The following is an 18,655-nucleotide window of genomic DNA, read 5'->3' on the forward strand; positions in this document are numbered from 1 at the left end:
ACTGTTTGGAAGGGGATTGCCAGGGCTTTCTCTGTAGACTTGAACTGCCAACTCTTCACCTAGCAGCTGAACACGCTAACCGTTTATACCACCCGGGGCTGTAGCACTTTTGTTTATACTGCTTACTTTTGCCCAGTCTTCTAAGTACTTGACATTTTAATTTGTTTAATGCTCACAATGACTACATGAGGTAGTTTTCTGTTTATTTTTGCTATATAAAAGAACGAAAAAAAAAAACAAACTCATTGTTGTTGAGCCAATCCAACTCAAGGAAACCCTACAGGACAGAGTAGAACTTCCCCATAGGGTTTCCAAGGTTGTAAATCTTTATGGAAGCAAAGTGCCATATCTTTCTCCCACGGCTGGTGGGTTTGAACTGCTGGCCTTTTGGTTAGCAACTAAGCGCTTGACCACTGTGCTATCAGGGCTTCACTGTATAGGAATAGCAGTCATTTATTGTGCTTGAGAATCTGCAGTGTGGGCAGGACTCATCAGAGACAACTCATCTTTGCTTAATGCAGTGTCAACTGGGACTGTAGGATCTACTTCCAAGGTGGCTCACATATGTGGTTGGCAGTTGGATGCCAGCTATTGATTTCTCTCCATAGGGCATCTTGGGCTTCCTCACAGCATGGTGGGTAGGTTCCAAGAGTAAATGCTCCAAGAGACAGGAACTGGAAACTGTCAATTTTTTAAGGTCCAAGGCCTGAAAACTGACAAAGCATCACTTCCAAAATATTCTATTGGTCAGGTAGGGCACAACATGTGTATGTAAGGGGAGGAGATAGAGACTTCACCGCTTATGGGAACAGTATCAGAGAATTTTGGGGCCATGTTTTAAAATTGTCATAGGTAGGTACCAGCATTTTTATTCTGTTTTACAAATGAGGAAGCTGAGCACAGAGCAGTTATATAACTTGCTCAAGATGATATGTGTAGTAAGTGGCCAAGTTGTTATCTATTCCCTGACATTCTGAACCATTAACCCTGATGCTATATTGTATCTGTCTGATGGTACAAACAATGACTTGCTCTACTGCTAACTGAAAGGTCGGCAGTTTGAACCCACCTAATATATCAGCCACTCTTCGGAAGGAAGGTTGGGCAATCCTACTTCCGTAGTGATACTGCCTCGGAAACCCAAGGAGGGGTCGCTATGAGTCGGGGCCGACTCGATGGCACATAACAACAACAACAATATATCTGCAGGAGAGGGACCTCACCACCTGCTTCTGTAGACATTACAGCCAAGAATATGCTATGGGACGGTTGTACTCTGTCACACGGGGTTGCCGTGAGTTGGAGTTGACTTGATGGCACCCAACAACAATAATCCATTATATGCTGCATGAATTTACATCAATTTCTTCTTCATTTCTTCCATGGTGGAATATTAATGAGATTAGATGAATGACACAAGTTTCTTAATCATAAAACTGTAAATAAGTACCATTTGCAAGGATTTGCTAGATATCAAATTAACATTGAAGGCACATTCTAAACCATCTGATTGAGGAGTATTTGTGTGGCTCCAATTCTAAGCCCTGCTGTGTTCATGCCTGTTTCCCATTGTTGCCAAAGAGAATTTATAATTACCTCTGGATTCAAATAGCTGATGGTGCTGAGTAAAACTCCTTCAGCCTCAGCGTGCTACCTGCTTCAGCCATTCCTGCAGCATGGGAAATGTCTTATTAAAAGGAATTAATAAGTAGAATTTATTAGAACTGCTAGAGGAGTTAAATAAATGTTTCTGGTTTTTACTGAGTAAGAAGTAAGGCTTAAGGTTAAATCCAATTTAGATGATAGATTTACAGATATTTACAGAGAGATGTGTGTGTGTGTACTGCTAAATCAAATGAACTCGGTTCACACCTGGTACTTGTCTCCATTTGGTCATTACAGCATAGATTGCTTTCTCACCAAAGTCCACTTGAGAAAGCTTGTAATTAAGTGTTTCTAGCTTTCCAATTTGTAGGTTCTTAAGCAGTATGTGTGAATCTCTCTGATGTAGAAAGCTTCCTTTTATTACTTCAGAATCTGAGCATTTCAAATAATAAGACTTCATTTCAGTCAAACCTCATTTTTTTTCTTTAGTTCTTGTCCTCCCTGACCCCTCCTTCATTTGATAATTCTCTCCTTGTTTCGTGACCGTGATAAGGGTTGCACTTTGCCGACTTTTCTGCACAGTCTACACTTTCTCTGTTACCTAAATTGGCTGTGTGTTATAATTGTATGGTCCACTCTCTTTACCTCATCGAGGGGACTCGCTCCCCCTTGTATGGACCTTTCTGGAACCTCCAGGGTACCCTAGTGGGCCCAGATACGCAGCTGCCTCTGGTATATGTCAGTGTGATAACTTGATACATTAAAAGCCAGTTTCTCCTTTTCTCCAGATGATGCCCCCCCCGCCAGCTTCCCTGTTCTGAAAGTCATGAAGTACGTGGCACTGTTATTTCCTCTTTTGTGCCCCATACCTTCTTCCATGGCATTTCTCACAATCTATCATGATCTGTCCATGTGTTGACTCGTTTAATGGCTGTTGCCCCTTATGATCATAGCTTTATAGATAAGAATCAGCAAAAATCCAAGTGCCAGAAAGCAGGGATCAATCATATCCCCACTTTCCCACTTCTCCCTCAATTCTGATACCAGCTACCCACATGGCACTCTCTCTCTCTCTGTCTTTCTTACCCTCTCTCTCTAGTCATCCAGGGCTAGGTCAGACTTTACAAGTTAAGAGGTCACTGTCCTTGGGTTCATTAATTTGCTGGAACAACTTAAAGAACTCACAGAAGATATTACACTTATGACAACTGTCTTACTATAGTAAAATTATATAAATTAGGGTTATCACAAGGGAGAGATACACAGGTGAGGCTTGGAAAATTCCAGTGCAGACCTCTTGTGTTTCAGAGAAGGTATGCCACCCTCCCTTCACCAACCAGGAAGCTCTCTGAGCCTTAGTGTTCTGGGCTTTTATTGGCCATTCCTGTCTGATAGAGTGAATCATGCCTCCTGGTACACTAGTTGATTTCAGCCCCTCAGATGAGCTTTTTTTTTTTCCCTCATCTAGTCAGCCCCCATTCACCAGCACTAATCCTCAGGTGTGGCCTGGAACTCCCAGATCAAGGTACCCCAATTATTCAAAGTGTTACTTTTTCAGAACTAGGGACAGGGGCCACCTTTCTTAGCGTAAAACTATGTCCTTTATGCCATACCATGGCTGCTGTAAGTGTCCGAGATGATGGGGCAACATGTATATTGTTCACTTTTTGGGCCCAGCTACCAGTGTGGTGCATGATACTTACCATAAAGGGCATGCAGTCAATAAGTGTTTATTTGGACCAGAGAACAAATATGCAAATGTACATGCTCCCAATTTTGTGTCTGCACCCCTAGGCCACCCCTGATTTTTCCTTCTTCATATTCGAGATGTCACTTTACAAATCCTTCTAGAATAGAAGCTCCATGAGGACAATCCTCTTTTGTCTGTTTTGTTCATTCATATATCACAGGTGCCTACAGTAGTGCTTGGCATATGGTAGGTGCTTAATAAATATTTGTTAAATGAGTGAATTCTTCCTCTAAACATCTCTTAGATGATACCATACTGTCCCTCCTAAACTTGCCATCCTAGCATGACCCCTTGTTAAAAGTAGGAGGTGTGTCTCTGGTGGTAAGAGCAGGACAGAAGGTGAGAGGGGAGAAACCAGGTGAATGATGAGCCTAAGCTGGAGAAGGAACATGATTCCTGGACAAAGGAGGCCTCTAACTTTCTTACGTCCTCCAACATCTGCCCCGTGAGCATGGGGAGTCCTGGCAGTTATTTCCAGATTCCCTTCCTTTCCAACAACTTCTTGGTCTGTGATATTGACTCAGGTTCTATATACCAATGAGTGCCCTCTGGTGGAATGGTAGTAGGGCTCCACTGTGGTTGGTCACTGGGTGGCGTAAATGGTTGATGCTCAACCACAAACCTAGAGGTTGGTGGTTCAAACCCATCCAGTGGCACCATGGGAGAAATGCCTGGTGATCCACATCTATAAAGACAGTAGCCAAGGAAATGCTCCAGAGCAGGGCTATCTGTAACATGTGGAGTCTCTATGAGTCGGAATCGACTCAACAGCAATCAATGGGTTTGGTTTTTTGGTAGAGTGGTTGTGCCTGAACAATGGTAAGGATACAAGTTATGTAGGTCCTTTGGGCATTTATTACCCCAGATTACGATGGAATCCAACAAAGTTATAAAAAACGACATGTAACATTTATTATTTATTACCTTGCAGGAATGGTTCTAAGTGTTTTACATGTATTAATTCATTTAATCTCCATAACAGCCCTGTTGTTATTATGTGCAGTCAAGTCGGACCCAACTTATAGAGACCCCTCCTTGGGTTTCCAAGGTAGTATCACTACGGAAGTAGATTGCCCAACCTTCCTTCCGAGGAGTGGCTGGTGGATTTGAACCGCCAGCCTTCTGGTTAGCAGTCTTGTGCCTTAGGCACTACACTATGAGAGCTCCAACAGCCCTGCAGGGATAGATAAAACAAAACAAAACAAAACAAAAACCTGTTGCCACTGAGTTGATTCCAACTTATAGAAACTCTATATGACAGAGCAGACCTGCCCCATAGGATTTTCAGGGCTGTCATCTTTATGGAAACACATTGCCCCATCTTTGTCCTATGGAGTGGCTAGTGATCTTTTGGTTAATGGCTGGGTGCTTAACCATTGCATTACCAGGGCTCCTTATTATGCTCATTTCATAAGAAATAGAGGCACCGAGATAGATGTTAAGTGCTTGTCCAGTGTCACGTAGCTGCTAAGTGGTGGTGCCAGAAATCAAACCCATGGCTCTGGAGATATGGTGCTCTTTATAACTAAATTCTGCACTCACATTCTCCTGTGGATGTGTTTGCTTTGCTGGGTGGGCATGCCACCAAAACTCTGTAACTCTAACCATGCTGAGCAGGCATTTTTACAGATGAGGAAACCCATTCTGACCTGAAGAGGTTTTTTTAAAAAAAAAAAAAATTATCCAGGGTGGGACCCAGTTGATGCAAAGCAGGGAGGGAATGTGGACTCAGACATTTTACCTGAGTCAGGACTCCCACCCGTGGTGCTGTGTGCTTCCAGACCCACCATCTCAGCATGGGCCGTGGCTTTGGGGGCAGGCTCTGATTTAATGTGAACATTTCCGGAAGGGGTCAGGTTTTTCTTGCCTACGAAAGCCATCTAACGTTTCCTTCTATAGACAATGGTGGCAGCCATCCACTTCACTCCAGAACAGAGACGACGCCGTCGCCCACCAACAATGCCGAGAATGGAAACACAAAATATATCGCGTATGCACTTGTCCCTGTGTTCTTTATCATGGGTCTGTTTGGCGTCCTCATCTGCCACCTGCTTAAGAAGAAAGGGTATCGTTGTACGACAGAAGCCGAACAAGAGGTCGAAGAAGAAAAGGTTGAAAAGATAGGTAAATAGTAACCTGGATCCTTTTTATAGGGAACTAGAGGTGGGGTGATTTAAAAATAAGCCAGAAGTCATAGGTGTTTTCCATCTTTATGGGGCAAAATGATCCATTTTAGCAGCAGGTGGTGTGGTGCAATAAGTATAGACTTTGTAGTAATCGCACCTGGAGTTTGAATCCTTGGATTTGATTTATTTAAAAACCAGTTACTGTCAACTCAATTCCAACTCATGGCGACCCACATGTGTGTCAGAGTTCTCGATGGCTAAGTTCTTGAAAGATCCCCAAGGCACGTCTGGGTGAGCTTGAACTGCCAATCTTTCGGGTAGCAGCTAAGCACATTAACCATTTGCATACCCAGGGACTTCCATTTATTTAAACACTCATTTATTCAGCACCTACCACGTGATTTATGCTTATTTGGCACGTGGCCTGGGCAATTTATGCCTCCTCTGAACCTCTGTTTCCTTATGTGAAATTTAAATGAGAATGGTAATCCCCCCCCTTGAATTACTGTGAAATTTGGAGAGAAGATACCTTTTGGGCTGGGCACTTACAGATTCTCAGTAAATATTAATTTTTACTGTTTTTATTGAGTAAGATTCTTGTAAGAATGGTGGGAAAATTAAGTTGATGCCACCATTTTTGTGGTATCTAGTTTTGTGGGGGAGTTCTGTTTTAAATCTATGTGACTGGAATTTGTGTGTATAAAATAAGTGATTTAAACAGTGCAGTAGAAACGTAAAAATGGTGTTGCCTATGAGCTGTCTCACCTTTCCTTCTTAGCATGGAGTTGGTAGTAACTTCTTTAAAAACCTGACAGATGAACTCCTGTTTTCTCCACAGATGTTCCTTGTAGGCATCCTTTGGTGCAAATTCCTGACTTGGGTCTTGAGAGACAGTAAATAACCCTCCCTGCCCCCAAAGGGCAGTTTTTGCAGAAAGGTGACATTTGGAGTAGGTCACCCTTCCAGTGAGCCTGGGGAGTGGTGTTGGGGGAGGTTCCTCATTCCTTGCCAGCTTGCCTGGCTGTTGGTTTTTCCCACCCCCACTGACCTTTGAGGCAGAGATGAGTCATGTGTAAGCTTATGAGCAAACCAAAGCTGAGTGTTTGTCAACAGAAAGCAGAGCCTCCTCCTCTCTCTCATCCTTCGCAGCCCCTCTGTAGGTTGGCTTCACAGTCAGCATCTCCTTGCAAAACCAAACATTTATCTTAACGGAGGAGGAAAGTTGACCCGTTGGATGGAGGAGATCTTGCACACCTTGACTTGTTCTCTGTGAACTAAGACAAGATGTTTAAAACTTCCCTGTTTCTCTTTGTTTGATTGAAACAAACCATGCTGATTGGTTTCAGAGAGGAGGTTTCCATTTTTCAAAGACATATACTGCTGGTCAGAGTCTCCCAAAGTAAACTGAGTTTGTAGAAAAATCATTAGAGTCATAATTAAGGTAATTTGGAAGTGTACTTTGAAGTTCAAAAGAGTCTTACAAACATGGTTGAGTAATAAATTTTAAAAAGAAATTAATACTCTAAACTCATATCACAAGTCTTCAATTAAAATAAAACCCAAGGAGATTTATGGAAATGATGAGACAGAAATAATAATAGTAAGGACTGGTAGAAATGCGTGAAACAGTTGTCTTGGAAAGTGAGGAGGTGTTTAGAAAAGCATGTTGTAGATTGAGATTAATGGAGATTCTGGGGCTTCCTTTTTACGTTTCTTATGACGAGGATGTCACTGCATACTATGCTGTAGGTAATTTGGGCCTGAAGAAAGAAAGCGTAGTCTCTTAGGAGCATTAATGATCCCCGGAGCTTTCTGGAGGCTGTTCAGTGGGATCCTGAACTCTAAGGCTGAGTATCTAATTGACTTGATGCAGGTGACCAGTGGTAACATGTTCTGCCCTCCCCTTTTCTCTTTCAGAATTGAATGACAGCATAAATGAAAACAGTGACACAGTTGGGCAGATTGTCCACTATATCATGAAAAATGAAGGTATGAACGTTTTTGTGTTTTAGAATGATTCACCATTCTGTTTTACTAAGAACATGCTTTAATGAGTCAGGATACATATGTACTTCTTCTGAAGTTATCGGCAGTGCCTTTTACCTAAGCTCATTGATACCTCCATTTCCGACCTGATCTGACCATGAAGGTTTCACAGAAGTGAGTTTTCTAAGTGTTAGTTGGGCTTTGTGTTGCAACACCAGCCTTAGAGTTGACGGCTACACATTCTGGCCTCACTGCTTACTGGTTGTGTGTGATTTGGGGAAGGTCATGAAGCCTCCTGACTCTACCCCTTGAAGCCTCCATTTCTTCCTCTGTAAAATGAGGGTAATAACCTTTACCACCAGTTGCCTTTGAGTTGATTGAACACCTTTCAGTTGATGGCCCCATGTGTGTCAGAGTTGACTATGCGCCATTGGGTTTCTTCAGTGGCTGACTTTTTAGAAGTAGTTCACCAGGTATTCCTTCCAGGGGGCCTCTGAGTGGCTCGAACCTTCAGCCTTTCAGTTAGCAGCCAAGCATGTGAACCATTGGCCCCACCCAGGGACACTTAATCATGACAGTTACCTCATAGCATTGTTGTGACTTAGTGCATGCAAAGTGCTTAGTATAGTAAGCATGCAAATGTTATCTGTTCTTCAGTTTTAAAACCTCTAAAAAGTTTTAACTGTTCTATGGATTTAAGCACACACACCCCTGAAGTGTGTTCTGCTGGCCCACTTCTTAAGGATTAATTTAATCTTGATTGGATAAATTGGAATGATTGTCCTGAACACTGGCTACCATCTTGATAGGATCCCGTGCCCTCAGTAACTGCCAAGTTGTGTTGGATGTACATGTTCAATAACTACAAATCCCTGTGCTTTGTGTTCACGTGACAGTTTAATAAATAAATAAATAGCTTCTTCCTCAGGCTTGTCTTTGCTTTGGTCAGCACTGACTCAAGCAGTGTGCACTGGGGCAGCTGAGCATTTTGCCCAGAAGTTGAGCTACCTCTGTAAATGAGTGAACACCTGCTCTTCTGTTCGTGCACCTCCTCCCTTGTCCTCACTGTTCAGCAAGAACTTGTGTCTGGCCCAACCTGTTGTTTCATTGTCAGTGTGTTTGACCATTTAAGCTCTGTTCAGCTGCATTCAAATCCATACGATTTGATTTAATTTCCATTGTTGTTGATAGAGTGTGCTTTATGTATTTGGCATAACTCAAGATGCTTTATGTGTGTAATCTCATTTAATCCTCAGAACATCCCTATAAAGTTGGTGTTACCCATTTTACAGATGGAGTGAAGCCTCTGAGAGGTTAACTTCTCATGGTTAGCAGTAAGCAGCCCAGCTTTGTCTGGCTCCAAATGCAGCATCCTTTCAACCATTCGATGTTGCCTCTCCTCTCTTCTGATTTGCAGCCTTCATTTTGCTACAGTCTATACAATCAGATCCCCAGACTTACTAAAATATGGTACTTAAAAAAAGACTGGAGCACCTGGATTTTTTTTTTTATGTTTTCCAGAGACTTTTCTTTGGGTACAATATTTGGTGATGTGTCTCTCTTTTATATTAAAAAGAAATGTCATGATAATCAATGATAATTTTTTTAAAAATTAAAAATTACTTTTTACACAAAAATGACTAGAATTGCTGGTTGGATAAACACTGGTGGAAACCCTGAGGCTATGGCCCCGCGTTATCCTTCGAACCTGGAGATGGACTCACTTTGTGGATTGGCTCTCAGTCCAACAGTAGAAAGACCTACAAGCAGAACACCTACCCTAGGGAGATGCATCCACCTACCCCAGGGAGAGGCACCCCTGAGATCACTCAGCTCTGAGACCTCAGAGGGACAGCATTCACGTAGAGGGAAAGGTGGATAGTCAGGAATGCATAGATAAGAAGGCACAGGGGAAGGGTAGAAACAGGGAGGAGAGGAGATGAGCGCTTTTATGGTTGGGGATTATAATCGGGGCTATGGAATCAAATGTACGTGAACTGTTGAGAGTAAAATGAATCTGCTTTGTAAATTTGCACCCAAATCACCATTAAAAATAATAATAAAATGTTTTTTAACCTGCACAAGAAACACACAGAGATGTTTTAGTATAGAAGGTCCTGGCAATGTAGGTGTGCACAGAGAAAGACACAAAAGGTTCTGTCACTGCTCCTTTGCTTTTCACACTTCAAATCATATCCCATGACTTTAAGAGCTGTGAGCCCTGTGTGGCCTGGGCTTCTGAGAGGTAAAAAGCAAACCCACTGCCATTGAGTTGATTCTGACTCATAGTGAGCCTATAGGACAGAGTAGAACTGCCCCATAGGATTTCCAAGGCTGTAAATCTTTATGGAAGCAGACTGCCTCATCTTTATCCTGCAGAGTGGCTGGTGAGTTTGAACCGCCAGACTTTTGGTTAGCAGCCAGCTGCTTTTAACCATGATGCCACCAGAGCTCCCTCTGAGAGCTGACCAAAAAAACCAAACTCACTGCCATCGAGTTGAGTCTGACTTGTAGCAACCCCTCTTTGGGTTTCTGAGGCAGTATCACTACGGAAGTAGATTGCCCAACCTTCCTTCTGAGGAGTGGCTGGTGGGTGTGAACTACCAGCCTTCTGGTCAGAAGTCAAATGCCTTAGGCCCTGCACCACCAGAGCTGAAGCAGCTGCTAAGCTAGTGACTGCAGATGACAGGTGAGGCAGATACTGAACAGCTCAATTGCTCGAAATGAGTCAGCTGTGAAAACTTTGCTGAGGTTCTTAGGTATAAACTTCATAGCACCCTTTGCATGTTTGCCAAGTGCCAGGCCTTTCCAGGGCCTAACAACCCTATGAGTAGGATACTTTTGTCTCCTGTTGCAGTTGGGAACCAAGGCTCAGAGTACGTAACTCACTTAGCCAAAGTTGCACAGCTGCCAAATGGCAGAGCTGGGATTTGAACACAAGCATTCTTACTTCACAGCCTATGCTCTTACCCACTGCTTATACTGCTTTTTTTCTGGTAACAGTCAACTTTCTCCTTTCAAAGAGATACAGTAGACAGCTGGCAGAGCTTATAGAACCTCTTAAACATTAGTTCTCAACACTATTTATGATATAGACCCTGTTATCCCAGTTTTACAGATTGGGAAACAGGCCCAGAAGTTAAGAAACTTGCCCAAGGTCACACAGCCAGCACATGGCAAGATGGTAACAGCTCTGGGTCTTTTTAGTCACAGCCACAACATGGCATTTGGGGCTCATGAAGCAAGTAGGCACCAATCAGGGTAGTGGCTACAGGGCTTTTTCACCATCAGCATGCTTTTATCTAGGTCCCTGTTACCAGTCTTGTTTGATAACAAATCTACCTCCAAGCTTTTCTTTAACCCCTAAAGGCTGCAGTTGTAAGGGGGATATTGTCTGATTCCCTCATCTCCCAACTGCTGGATGAACAAGGCTGGTTTATTGTTTATTTATGATTCTGTCATCTTCTTTTCAAAAAGTGGCCTTTTGTTTCTGCCATGTGGATTACCTCCTCATTTACTACAACCAGTCGGTGCCTCAGAGTACCCGGCTTCCTTTCTTTCTCTCCTTCTCCTTAATTGCTTTTCCGTTCCGTCTCATTCTTCACCCTGCCTCCCCTCTCCCTCGGCCCAGGCCTTCACCCGTCTTCCTGTGATTTCTTCAGTGAGCTGTGAGGACAGGTGGTGGCTCTGTTCCTTTGTGTCACCCTTGATTCTCCTTGGCCACTCAGGAGACAGCTAATCTCACTGGGCAGCTCTTCCCTAACTGGCAGCTGTGGTTTTCTGTCTTCCAGCACCACAGCTCGTGGTTAGATGTGCACTGGAGCCTCTTACGAGTTTCATCACCTAGCATTTGAAGTTTGGCTTTGAGAATGAAATCTTCTACTTCATGGAGCAAATGCATTTTTTATCTTACCCTTGTTTCTGTCATGAACATAACTCTGGATTAATGTAATCTAGAGTTTCCTGTTGGCCTTTTCTATCCCTGATTGATTAAAATTAGTATTCATTTTCTTTAAAGTTGCAAACACACTATAACATGAAAAATAAAAAAAAGAAAATTAAGCTCAATCTTTCCATTACCACTTCCCACTTTATTGAGGTTTTTTTTACCTGCATTCACTGTTTTAAACATTAAATCATGATATATGAATGGCTTTGAGTACAGTATGTGACTTGTGCTCAGGGTGACATCCTTTATGATTTAAACACATCATACCTTAAATGTTAAATAAATGTTAGAAAAATATCTCTTGAAGGGTGAACTACTCAGCTGACCTACACACTGCTTATTTTCCTCCTACTCCCAAGGTTTGGATTAACTACAATGCTACTTTCTGATTTGGTTTTCTAAATAGAGCTGAATCAAATAGTGCTTGTGTGGTCATTAGACTCTTCTTGCTTTGTATGAGAGTTTGGAAAATGCCTGTGATGCCATGGCTGAGTTTCCAGGCCCTTAAAGTCTTTCTGCTATAGTAAGGAGCCCTGGTGGTGCAGTGGTTAAGCACTCAGTTGCGAACCAAAAAGTTGGTAGCGCAGACCCACCCTGTGGCTCCATAGAAGAAAGCCCTGGTGAAATGCTCCCATGAAGGTTACACCTAGAAAACCCTATGGGACAGTTCTAGTTCTTCACATGAAGTTGCTTTGAGGCAAAAATCAGTTGGTGGAACACAGCCATAAGACTGGCCACTTGCAAGAAAGGCTTAGCAATTTTACTTATGAAAAATCACCCCTCGAAACCCCTGTGGCGCACAACTCCACTCTGATACACATGGGGTCGCCATGAGTCAGAATCCACTCAAGGACGACTGGTTAGAAAGTTTCCTCTGCTCTCAGCTAATTTCCCTTGCCTTGTGACTGACTCATCCAATTTTCTGGAAGCCTGTGAAAGGAAAGGAAGTGTTGTTGACAAAGGTAGAGAAAGGAACTTTTATTGCTTACTGGACTTATGAATAAAATAGAAGGGAGAAATATATGTTCAGTAGAGCTTAACAGGATTATTGCTCTTTTATAGTAATTTCACAACCAAAATAAAGCATGTGTTTAAGTCCTAATGATGGTGTTTTGTTAGAAAGTGTTCTCATCACAGGAAACCAAAAATGTCCCCAAGGGGCAGATTACTGACATTCACTCCCTAGTGTACACTGGGCTTTAGCCCAGAGACTGACATGTGACGTGTCTGTCTGTGTGTGTGTGTGTGTGTGTGTGCATGTGTGTATGCACGAGTATGTGTATGTGTTGGTCCCACATGCCCACCTTCCTTGGACAGGATGGGTGGGAATGGTGTTTGTACAGAAACTTGAGTCCATTCTTCAAGAGTTCCTTCACAGCAAGCAAAGGGGCTGTTGATTTTGTATTTGTAGGAGACAAGGATGAGTTATAGGAGACACAGCGTCTACATAGTAAGTTGTAGTAATGATTTTAATGTTTTATCTTCCTGGGGTCATTTTATTAATGTTTCTAAAGGAGTTCCTTTATTAATTTTCTCAGGTCACTGTGGAAGTTTATTTTTGAAAAAACTAACCCCTCTAAGTGCTAATAGTGGTATCCCTAACTTTAAGACCTTTTGTTGTTGTTGTCAACCTTTTTATGTGTATAGTTTTGAAGTTCAGCAGAGTGTACAGGAACACTGGAAAATTATTGCATGTTCCCCAAGGCTGTTCGTTATCTGAAAGAAAATTATTTTTCTCAATCCTTAATAATAGTCAAAAGGGAAAATGACTGGCATCTCCAGAGGGCACTTAAATCTACCTTACCGAGGGTGATGTGTCATCTTTGTTATATGGGGGAAGAGACTACTGATTTATTTCAGTATTTTTTTTTTTTTTGTAAGAATAAGAGTCTTATTCAAGTCAAAACTCATGTTGGGATACATTTGGACATCATCATCATAATTGTAAAAAGAAAAACCAAAACTGACTCATAGGGACCTCCTTGGGTTTCCGAGGCAATATCACTACGGAAGTAGATTGCCCAACCTTCCTTCTGAGGAGTGGCTGGGACAAAGAAAATATTTCCTTTAGAAAAGGATAGTATTCTGTTTTAATCCTCCCCCCCAAACAAACAAACATGCATTCTCAAGGAAGGGGTAGCGGTGATAAACCCCCCAAAGGGGGTGACATCGGTTCTTGAGAAACAAAATAAATCTTACTCTTTATTTTTTAAAAAATTTTGTATAGTTTACTTTATTTTAGTGTTGTTGAGGATATACCCAGCAGAACAGTTTCTACGTGTACAACTCAGTGACATGGATTGTATTCCTCAAGTTGCGCAGCCATTCTTCCCCATGAAGCTGAACTCACAGCCCCCTGTTTCCTATCTAGCTTTTCCAGTTGCTGTTGTCAGTTTGATCCCATGTAAGTAGCTCCTGAAAGGGCTCAGTGCGCAAGGCAGGCATTCTTGACTGGTTAAGCTAAACTGTTGTTTGGGTTTAAGAAGACTTCAGGGGATATTTTTGGTTTAAGGTTTAAAGATTATCTCAGAGGTTCAGATTAGCTTCGAGGGTTCAGCCAGCCTCCATGGCTCCAGAGAGTTGTGTGTAAAGCACAGATCTATATACAGTACATAAACCAGCTTATAGTCTGCCTGTGATATTAGCATATGGGAGAGTGATTAGGGGAAAAAGTGGAAAAAGAGTAGGGGTGCAATAAGATGTTGACAAACCACTATCAGCACTTCACTGTTAACAGCTCTTCATGCAGGTCCAGGACCCTGTTCAGCCCAGTGTATTGGAATTAGAGTTAATTTTCCTCTTGCAGGGATATCATTTGAGATAGAAAATGTTGAACATGGTAGTTGGCTGACATGATAAATAGTGACTTTTTAAAAATTCTTTCCTCTAGAGAATTTGCTGTGGTTAGTCATGAGTCCATTTAAAAATCAATGGAGAGATTAGGAGTCAGTAATAATATTTAGCCTTGCCAATTAAGTATCCAGGAGAAACTTGAACTTCCACTTCAATTTTTGATTCTTCCAATTTGACTGTTGTAAACCAAAAAAACCCAAACCTGTTGCTGTCAAATCAATTCCAAGTCACAGCAAGCCCGTGTATTACAGAGTCGAAGAACTGCTCCATGGGGTTCTCCTGGCTGTAGTCTTCATGGAAGCACACTGCCAGCCCTTCCTTCCATGGCATCATTGGCAGGTTTACACCTCCAACCTTTAGGTTAACAGACAAGTGCAAATGTGCCGTCCAGGAACCTTTGACTACTCTCTATAAGAGGTGAAAAGAGTATGGGGCAGGGCACGAGGGACCCCAAGAAACTTGAATCCAGTATGGATTAGTTGATAGTCTAGGCCCCCTCTACCCCCCAATTCAGATTTGTTGAAAATTTAGTGTTAGAAGTCTAACATAAGATAGACCTTATTAGAGAACTTGTATGTATACAACATTGAAATTTTAAGATATCTGGCCAGGGTTAGGGGCTTGTATGGTCTTAAAGCAGAGGTAAGCCAAATGGCCCACCTGGAAAATTAACCCTTTCCCACACCTCATTTTATGTAGGGTAGACTTGACATTACATAAAATCAAAACACCAAACCCTGTACCATCAAGTTGATTCTGACTCATAGCAACCCTATAGGACAGAGTAGAACTGCCCTATTGGGTTTCTAAGGCTGTAAATCTTTATGGAAGATTACCTTATCTTTGTACTGTGGGGTGGCTGGTAGGTTTGAACCGCAGATCTTTTGGTTAACAGCTGAATACTTTTTAACCACTGTGCCACCAGAGCTCCTTTGACACTATATGAGTGTCTGTAATTTCAGGCCAATTATTTTGGTGCATACAAGTTAGATTATAGGTCTCTTAAGGCAAACATTTGCCTATGATATTTACCAAAATAAGCTAAATGCAACAAAACAGCATCCCCTTTGGTTTGAGAAGAGTAAAGAAATGTATTTTTCTAAGTTATATTGATAATGATATATACAGAAGCAAAGTTGTGCAGCACATCTGCACAACTTTCATTTTTGTTTAACTCTTGAGTGGTAAAAGTAATTCACCAAAACCATAACAGCAGACTCACTGCCAGCGAGTCAATTCTGACTTACAGTGACCCTATAGCACAGAATGGAATTGCTCTGTAGGGTTTCCAAGGCTGTAAATCTTTATGGAAGCAGACCATGTCATCTTTCTCCCATGGAGCAGCTGGTGAGTTTGAACCATTACCAAGTGAATGCTTTGACCACTTTGCCACCAGAGCTCCTCCAAGTGATCACAGATGGTGCCATATCGTGGAATTTCCTTGGGTAGGACCTGCCCTTCTACAGGGCCCCAGTGTCTCATCTGTGACTTGAAGCAATTGAATGTTTTTCTGCTTTTCTGCTGTGATAAGTCTGTGATTTCTCATCTTATTCATTCAACTTTAATTCTTTATCTTTTTCTTAGCAAATGCTGATGTTTTAAAGGCAATGGTAGCAGATAACAGCATCAGTGATCTTGAAAGGTGAGTGCTTCTCCCATTTAAAATGGAACATTTTCAATTATTTGCTCAGATAATTGTGACATGTATAATGCTGTTCTCACTGAGCAGGGTTTCTCAATTTCTGCACTGTTAACACTTTGGGGCGGATACTCCTTTGTTGCAGCTATTCTGTCCATTGTAAGATGTTTTGCAGTATCCTGAGCCTCTACTCACTAGATGCCAGTAGCACTACTGCAAGCTGTGACAATCTAAAACGTCTTCATGCATTGCCAGATGTTCCTAGGGTAGGGGTGGGGGCAGTGTCACCCCTGGTTGAGAACTCCTGTGCTAGAGAATAGTGATGAGAGAGGTTAGATATAGAGGTTAAGAGCACAGTGTTGGAATTGGGGGACTTGGATTGAGCCTAACCTCAGCACTTACTGACCACCTGTCCTTGGGCCAGTTAACTGACCATTTTGAGCTCAAGTTCTATCATCTATTAAGTGAAGATTACCATAGTTTCGACTTCATTGGGTTATTATAAGTACCTTGGGCAATGGAAGAGCATCATGAACAATGATGATTAAATGAATATCAGGTTGGTTTAGGGGAACCTACTAAGTTCTGTTAGTGTATTACCAATTTTAGATTATAGTTGTTCAACGTTATGAAAAAAACAAACTCACTGCCATTGAGTCTGTTCTGACTCATAGTGACCCCTCGTTGTGTTTCCAAGGGGGTGGTATGTTGGTATGTCTATGGAAGTAGATTGCCCAGATTTCCTTTGGAAGAGTGGCTGGTGGGTTTGAACTGCCAGCCTTCTGGTTAGCAGTCACCTGCCTTAGGTACTATGCCTCCAAAGCTCCTGTTCAACATTATATTCCTGCATATTCATTACGCATACCTGTGTTTCTATATGTTATTCCTTTTTTCAACAAGGAGAATTTATTTAATACCCATTGTGTCTTGGGTCTTGTGCTAGAGATGGACCTCCTCACATCTTTACCATCAAAGAATGCAGTCTAATGGGTAATGGAGATACGTGGATAAGGTCGTGTGGTGGAAAGTGTGAAAATCCTGTAGGAGAAGTCAAGACCAGATGCTCTGAGGGTTCCATGGGGCTGGTGGGAATTGGGCAAGTTCATGAAGTAAAGGCCATCTGAGCCAGGCATGCACCAGGTGGAGACATGGGGCAGGGGCTGGTTTTAGGCAGAAGACAATCCCTGAGAAAAGGCACTGGGACATGAAAGTGTGGGACACGCCAGGGAATGGTTTGGTCTTGGGTGGCCAGAGGATGTGCTATAGGCAATAGCAAGATGAGTCCAAAGAGCAAGTTGGGCCTGAGTGACAGCCAAAGCCTTTGGAATATGCCCGTTTACAGTATGGGGAGTGTACCCACGTTAGAAACTGTTCGTGCTTGTCAAACTGACCTTGTTAGATTTGCATCTTAGACAGGTAACCCTGAGAGTGATGGATTAGAGGGGAGGAAACCACAGGAGGATCACGTCAGGAAGCTCAGGTTGATAGAGAGATATCAACTGTAATTTGTCCTGTGTTCCAGCCCTGACCACTGATTCCTGCTGTTCGGACTGTATTAGCTTGTGGTATCTTTATCTTGATGCTCTTTGGACATCTGTAGTGCCTGCCATTGGGCTTTATACAGAGGTGATAATAAATGTTTGCTGAGTAAAAGTTGTTATATGCTTGAATTCAACATTCTAATATGTGGTTTTACACAACCACTCCTCACTTAATGACATGGTTAGGTTCCAAAGACCAGGTTGTTAAGCGATTGGTATTGTGCAAAAATGGAGAATGACCACATCAGACCACAAAATGGAGGATGGCTACCTCATTCCATAACTGCCAAATTACGTAACTGTGAAACCACTGAGAAGCATGGCCCAGCCAAACTGACACATAACCTTAACCCTCACAGCCAGCATTACTCATTTGTTACTGCCAGATGTGTGTCACTAATGTCTAATATGGTCAGATGGTAGATTTTTCACCATTGTTGTAAATGTGAAATGTCAGATAATGAGAAAGTTGGTAAGTGAGGAGTAGTGAACTAATTAGTGAACTAATCTTAGGTAGCAGGTACTCAGCTTGCATGACCAAGCAATGACAGTTCATTTCAAACAACAATTAAAAAAAAAAAAAAAAAAGTGACTTTTCTAGAATGGAACTGATTGGCTGGAAATATACAACTGATTCTAATGATGATATCCTATTTGACTTTAAAGTATTAGGTGTGTAACATCATTTTACCCTCGGAAGTGGCTGCTGTGTTTTCATTTTAATTGAAAGAGCATCTCTATTGAGCAACAGAAAGGTTGTGGCTGTGATGTTTGAGACTATCTTCCTAATCACGGGCTGCACTTCTTAAATGTGCTGGCAGGCCAGCTTCCAGCAGCACAAAGGCTGGTTTCTACCATCACCAGCCTTCCATATGCCTTTGGGGCTCTTGCAGTAGTCTCAGGTGTCTGACACTGCTAAGATGTGCCACTCCACCTACACCCACCTATGCCAGAGGGCTGATTCCTGGTCCGTCAGGACCGGTCCTGTTTTAGTTCCTCCTTTTTTAGTGGACTAAAGCCTCGGCATGTATCCTTTTCACATAGCTAACATCTCTTTGGTCTATATACTTCCGCTGTTAGGTTTTCCAACCTTTGATTTTTAGTCTGTTTTGTCATTATCTCTAAGGTGTGTCTCTTGTAGGCAGCATATGGATGGGTTGTGTTTTCTTATCCAATCTGCAACTCTCTGTCTCTTGAGTGGTGCAT

The 18,655-nt window shown here is 42.2% G+C and overlaps 1 protein-coding gene across 1 annotated transcript in view; it reads left to right on the forward strand.

The window, feature by feature from the left end:
- Nucleotides 1-18,655, forward strand: part of RELL1 (RELT like 1) — a 61,587-nt gene that overhangs the window by 33,285 nt on the left and 9,647 nt on the right. The window contains exons 3-5 of the mRNA XM_042782640.1: nt 5,255-5,479; nt 7,399-7,470; nt 15,854-15,911. Coding sequence (XP_042638574.1) covers nt 5,255-5,479; nt 7,399-7,470; nt 15,854-15,911 — 355 coding nt within the window. The remainder of the gene's footprint in view (nt 1-5,254; nt 5,480-7,398; nt 7,471-15,853; nt 15,912-18,655) is intronic.

The sequence above is a fragment of the Orycteropus afer genome, unplaced genomic scaffold (genome assembly GCF_000298275.1).
Source record: "Orycteropus afer afer isolate SDZICR_OR568_19922 unplaced genomic scaffold, OryAfe1.0 scaffold00399, whole genome shotgun sequence".
NCBI classification, from domain to species: domain Eukaryota; kingdom Metazoa; phylum Chordata; class Mammalia; order Tubulidentata; family Orycteropodidae; genus Orycteropus; species Orycteropus afer.